The sequence below is a fragment of the Seriola lalandi genome, unplaced genomic scaffold, assembly GCF_002814215.2.
Source record: "Seriola lalandi dorsalis isolate HSWRI2012SDOR001 ecotype SW California unplaced genomic scaffold, Sedor1 jcf7180002054758, whole genome shotgun sequence".
NCBI classification, from domain to species: Eukaryota; Metazoa; Chordata; class Actinopteri; order Carangiformes; family Carangidae; genus Seriola; species Seriola lalandi.
Window position 1 is genome coordinate 1,406,503 of NW_019525311.1, and position 6,000 is coordinate 1,412,502.

The 6,000-nt window shown below is 41.3% G+C and overlaps 1 protein-coding gene across 2 annotated transcripts; it reads right to left on the bottom strand.

Annotated features, from left to right (window-relative positions):
• Window positions 1-337: 337 nt before the first annotated feature.
• On the bottom strand, window positions 338-5,633 carry LOC111668756 (uridine 5'-monophosphate synthase-like). Of its 2 annotated transcripts, none has more exons than XM_023424881.2 (10): window positions 5,394-5,633; window positions 4,663-4,816; window positions 3,949-4,073; window positions 3,662-3,849; window positions 3,446-3,543; window positions 3,176-3,336; window positions 2,975-3,092; window positions 2,667-2,842; window positions 2,214-2,361; window positions 338-1,726 (listed from the first exon to the last, which is right to left on the bottom strand). In XM_023424881.2, exons 1-10 carry the CDS (start codon window positions 5,541-5,543, stop codon window positions 1,548-1,550), a joined length of 1,497 nt encoding a protein of 498 aa, XP_023280649.1. In that variant the 5' UTR covers window positions 5,544-5,633; the 3' UTR covers window positions 338-1,547. The 2 variants fall into 2 exon arrangements, with proteins under 2 accessions (XP_023280649.1, XP_023280650.1); XM_023424882.2 differs by having other exon boundaries at window positions 2,247-2,361; window positions 5,394-5,631.
• Window positions 5,634-6,000: the final 367 nt, after the last annotated feature.

Here is a 6,000-nt window from a genome sequence, read left to right on the forward strand (position 1 = left end):
TTCTGACTGCCGACTATCTAAACTCTTTGCGATGCCTTATGCAAATCAACAACTCCTGATCCTAAGTCTTCTGTGAGGCCTGGTTCATATCAGCCGATGATTCTTCTGAACAGCAAACTCAAAATGTTTCAGTGTCTCTAACCCACACCTCCAGTCTGGTTTCATTGCCTGGACTCCAGGTTTGATAACTCCTGATTCCAGTAATCTTTTGCTGATCTCATTACCTGAGGGGTTTGCATACTTTTCCCGACGTACTGCCAATGTTTGAACTATGTATTCAGTATGGAGTAACTTGGACAAATTTCTGAGCACATTTTAGGACAAACTTATACATGAATGAAGAAAATTCCAGTTTTATTTAATCCAGTACTTTTTCATGCCACTCTAAGATTTATTCAAGTAGACACTGCATCTCAGGAACTACATGGAAGGAAACTACATGGAAGAAAAACCCAAGCAAGCTCAGTGTAAGAGAATATTATAAAGACAAATATTGCCTCAACACAGCATTTGTTCTTTTAAATTAAGCAACATGGACGGCGTTGGATTTAATCATGTCAGTTGTGATGATTAATCTGGCTCCAATCAGCATTCCCTAATTTTGTAATTCAAAATGATCTGAGGGGCTACGATGATCATACAGCTAATAATACAGGTGCTGAAAGACTGAAATCATATCAAGCAGACTGCTCTCTTTAGGGCAATCAATCGCAATCAATCAGGCAAATCAAAAGCTATCATTTTGTAGTTGAACTATAAATTAAATAATATCAAGACTATGAAACTGTTTAATAATGCTGATACTTTGTTCAGAGTGAAAGACTGTTGCTAGTAGAGATGAGTTAGGTTTTTGAAGTGTTAAAGACACTGTCTTGCACTAATTGGTATGTCTAATCTTGTGAACAGTGATGTGTAAGATGCATAGTATAATATTAACTAATATTATACAACAATTAAACCATTTGAGCCACACTCACTCTTATTTGAACGACAAATCTGTGGGTTAGTGAGAAAGAAAGGCTTCACGCTGACTGGACATGGTCATCTTTGTCAGTGGAATGAGGTCTTGGTTGATGAGTGATTGATTATTTTAGGATCCAAAGGGAAAAATTAAAAACCTGATTTCAAATGAAACTACTTATTGTGGGTAACTTGTAGTTTATCCTCAAAGTGAACCATTTTAGATCTGGTCGTACCTCAGGGGATCAGATGTAAGGTCAAGAGGAGGGAATCAGAAGAACATTTAAAGCAGCTTCTTCATAAAACAGGATCAGAAGAACACAAAGTGTCTGATTCCCTACTCCTGCCAGGTATCCCCTACAAATGTTAAACTATGTATTTGTGCAGGAACAGGTGTGCATTTTTGTTTGGCAGTGTGGTGTACAGATGCACATGTATACATATGACTATATGCACAATAACGTGCACACTCCTGTTCCTGGACAATGTAAAATGAAATAGTTCTAGTTCATCTGCAGAGATCATCATTACATCTATCATTTAAATTTGAAATGAGATGTAATGATGCAGATGCTACACCTGAGCTCTTATTGTCCACTCTGGCTCAGTCTCTTTGTGTAAGCATCCCAGCCAGACTTTCTGTATGACTCGGCAGCTTTCAGCCTATCAGGGGCCTCCAACACACCCCGACCCACAATAATGACATCAGAACCATGGTTGTGGATAACTTCCTCCGGAGTTGAGTACTGCTGGCCCAACATATCACCTGTAAAGAGAGAGAGATGGGAGACATGGCTGAGGAGCGGTAGAGAAAGGGGGAGGTTGTTGGGGAATGTCAGCCTACTGAACACTGAGTCAGATGTTATTTATTGTATCATAGCGCCACCAAGTGTTGAAGGTGAGTCACAACACAAAAAGAGCATAAAGATCAACAAGTCAGTTAGTCAGTCATACCTTTTTACATCAGAGAACTGGGCTAAATGAAAAAAAAAAAAGATCCTACAACATCTACATCAGCATGTTGTATTTGGACATTGACACATCTTATACTTGCACTGGCTCTGTATTATTCCAGCACACTGGACTGAACATCATATTAATATTATGAAAAGTTGGAGTTCACACGCACACACGTATTTATGTGTATGATGGAATGTTCCTGTAAAAATACATTATTTTATTACTTCCTTTTAAATACTTAAACCTTACATAAATTACAAAGATATTCAAAAAAAGTTAAAAAAAAAAATTACAATTGGAGGTCTGATCAAAAGTCTTCAGTTTACCTCCAGCCTGCATCTGAACCCCAGGGGTCATGTGGATGAACTCTGGCTTATCGGTGATCTTAGAAACACAGATAAAGCCGATCACAAAGTCTGAGTGATCCTCTGCCATCTTCAGCTGTAAGGACAGAAATCAGAGATAAACCGCTGTAAACTGGTAGACAAGCCATTTAAGCAAACTCAGGCTATACAGCCACACGAATACATTTTAGCTTTAAAATGCATCACGATACATTTAAGTCTGGTGTCCACACTACTCCTGAGTTTTCCAGCCACAAAAACAAAGACTTCTGGAAAAGCTGCTGGACTGGTTTTGTTTTGAAAACAATGATGTGGACACCCACATTCACTCCCTGATTTAAAACGAAAACTTATTAGTGTGGATGTGGCCTTAGAAAAAGGCTTAAGGAGAGACACACGTACCACAGTATTTATGTATTCACCAGTATTCAACGACCCCTGGGAGCTCATCTGTGCAATGAGCAAACAGCCTCGGCCCAGAGCCTTTCCTACTGCACTCAGACCGGCCACCACCCCCGGCCCCGGCACCACATGAGCATTCACTATGTGGGACCAAGATGAGATCTGGTACAAACCACCTGGAGAACAGATACATGGTTACTGTGAATATTAATGACACTGTTTTTTTTAAAGTAATTTTGATAACAGAAAATTCTGGAATAAATACGTCCAAAATAAATAAATAAATAAAATACATGAAATCCTCCCACCTTCATACTGATGCTTGACTGTGTTCCCAATGTCAGCAAACTTGCGATCTTCAAAGATGAGGAAGTTGTGTTTCTTGGCCAATACCTGCAGTTTCTGGCTGAAGGCCACTGTGTAGTCCTGTTAGCACACAAGACAATAAGATCAGTTTATTTGTCCTGACAAAGTTCTCTTTGCAACAAAGGGACCGGTTACACTCCTACCTTGAGGATGTCTACATGTGTCTTCAGCATGCAGATCTTGGGACCTAGAGAGTCGGCCAACTGAAGAAGCTCCTCGCTGCTGGTCACATCAGCAGACACACAGAGGTTAGACTGCTTATCCTCCATGATCTTCAGCAGCTTTGATGCCAGAGGGTGAATGTCTGTGGACCATAGGACAGAGAGCAGATGATAAAGAGCATAACATTTTCAAGTTGGATGTGGCCTTCCAAAGACATATTGTCAATTATATTTGGCTGCAAGACAACATACTTGGAAGTTTGGCTCTGTCTGCGTAACTCAGCTGCGGGTTCTGCTCCACACATGGCTTCTTGGTGGCAGGAACATCACTGGCATTCTCCTCCTTCGGCCTGAAAGAGACGAGTTGAAAATGTTACTTTGGAGGTTTTGGAGCATTAAAACAGACACACTAACACTAACTCTACCTGCCATCCTACTCACTGTAAGGGAAAAGCTACACAGCTGTACCTGAAAGTGTTGTTGTCCATGATGAACTTGCGGACTCTCTGAACAGTTTGGGCATCGATGCGGTCACGTTTCTGCAGCACACTGAGCAGCTTGGACATGGAGATGATAGGATGGAGCTTGATTCCCACAGAATGCAACATCTCCACACCTCCTTGCTCTCTGTCCATTAGTACAATGGCATCTGTCACCTTTACCAAATAAACAAATATTTCATTAAAAAATGACAGGACCACAATAACTTGGGATCACTGTAGCATTATCGTCACCACTAAGATTTGATACTGAACCTTCAGTCCCTCTTTGTTGAGCACTTCAGCAGTCTCCAGGATGCTGCTGCCCGTAGTCACTGTGTCCTCAATGATCAGACACCGATCCCCCTCACGATACGACCCCTCCACCATACGCTTGGTTCCTAGCAGGGTTACATCAGGAGGCTTATAGTCCATATTTTATACAAACTTATCTTTGTAACTTATTGATGGCTTTGGCAAAATCAACATCCAGTGGGGTCAAGCTTTAGAGGCCTTATAGGATAGGGGCCTAGGAATGTCTTTGGTTGACAAGTAGCTTGACATTAGGTCGATATCCAGTGCTTTTTAAAAAGGAAAGAATGCACTTAATTACAACCAGTGAAGACTTTTTAAAACGGTAAATCAGCAGATCCTACACCGTCTTATATTAGTTCAACTTTCAAATCATGTTGCACCTCCTATCAGCTGTGTCTTACTAGGCGTCTCTTTGCCACGTACACAATATCAAGGTAGTATAATGCGCAAAAATCATAATGCATGAGGATCTCGTCATATTGTCTTTCTGCTTGCGATCACAACTCAGATTAAAGATTAAGTGTTACAAAATAGGACAAATCTTTACGGCTTTCTGTCCAAACAAATGTTACACAACAAAACTCTTGTGCTTTCTAGGGCTGTACTGACAAATGCAAGGTCAGAACTCTTAAAAACTAGATGAGATGAGCCTGACTGTCCTTCCCTCTCACCCACCATAGTCCTTGGCTTCCTTTCTCCTGATGAGCATGGGCAGTTCATGTGTAGAGCAGATAATTGTGACAAAAGGCAGGGCTGTGTATGGAACCCCACACACTGAGTCAAACTTTAGCTCCTCTTTTTGCACTCGCCGGTAGATGAGACTTGCCACCTGCAAATAAAAAAAGGAATAGGGTTTGCAGCTGCAAACAAGTTTCTTAAGTAGCAGTGTTGCAGGAGACATAAACATCCAGTGTACCTATAACTGATGCAAGAAGACGGTCATTTCCCCACCATTTCTCTGAGGGTCAACACATTTTATGTCCCTGATCATGTTTAAACTCCACAAATGGTTGTTAATGGGGATATCTAGAACCTGCTCTGCTGATTCCTCACAGGGTGATGAACTCTACAACTTTCAGACAAATGTGCTTCATTAGTTTCACTTTCACTTTCCTTGGCTTTCAGGCCTCTGCTATACTGGACCATCTCCTCCTTCGCCATGTTTCTTAAACTTTTAGCTCTGAGCTGCTCACCAGTGGTTGCACTGCTTTCATGACGCTCTACAGTCTATGGACTACGTAAATGAGCTCACCGACCGCCACGTGTGAAGTAACATAATTTCCAATGCAAAGAACTGACATTTTCACGCGAATAACAACGTTAAGCCTTAGGACAGTGTAGCCACAGGAGGTTTAAAGTCCTTTTCAAGTCAGGCTGTGAGGATTAAAACACAGTACCACGTGTACCTGATTCATGACAGCAGGGTGCGATACCAGAACTCTCAGATCGATATAAATAGGTGTCATCATGCCGCTCTTCAGCTTGTACTCTCCAAACTTCACTGCGTTCACATCGTGAAGTTTCACGATTAAACTGTCAATGCAAATGTTTTCCATTCTATCGTATATTTAAGAAATCCAACAGCAGCGTGTGTCCCATCCATAAATCGTACATATAAAAGGAGGTCGCCTCTATGACGTCACCCATACGTTTCTGAATAGAGCGGAGTGGTTTGCTGACAAAAAAAAGTAGATTTCTTCCGCCATTTTGGTAGAGTCACTAACTTCCGGCTAATCCCAAAATGGGCAAAGGGGTGGGGCGTGCGTGGAGCAGAGACCTCATTGAATGCTGGTTTGTGGCAAGCATCTGTCACTCAAAGCGGCACGACTTCAATTATGCATATCTCTAAGACTAAATAAAACGAGCTATATAAAAAATCCCCCCCTGTATAGTTGTAACGAAGGTGGAAATTTGTTTTAGAGACCAAAACCTTTTTCTGTACCAGGCTGTAAACATGTTTATTTCTGATGTAAAGTCTATGTGGATTGACAGCCTCAAGTTCCAAAATCCTCG

What these genes read in the sequence shown, in the direction of transcription:
- LOC111668756 (XM_023424881.2), bottom strand. Translation starts at nt 5,543, where the DNA reads ATGGAAAACATTTGCATTGACAGTTTAATCGTGAAACTTCACGATGTG. An exon ending in ATGGACAACAACACTTTCAG is followed by an intron (nt 3,544 to 3,661) that starts GTACAGCTGTGT and finishes CGTCTCTTTCAG; the next exon opens with GCCGAAGGAGGAGAATGCCA. An exon ending in AGTCAAGCATCAGTATGAAG is followed by an intron (nt 2,843 to 2,974) that starts GTGGGAGGATTT and finishes TCTGTTCTCCAG; the next exon opens with GTGGTTTGTACCAGATCTCA.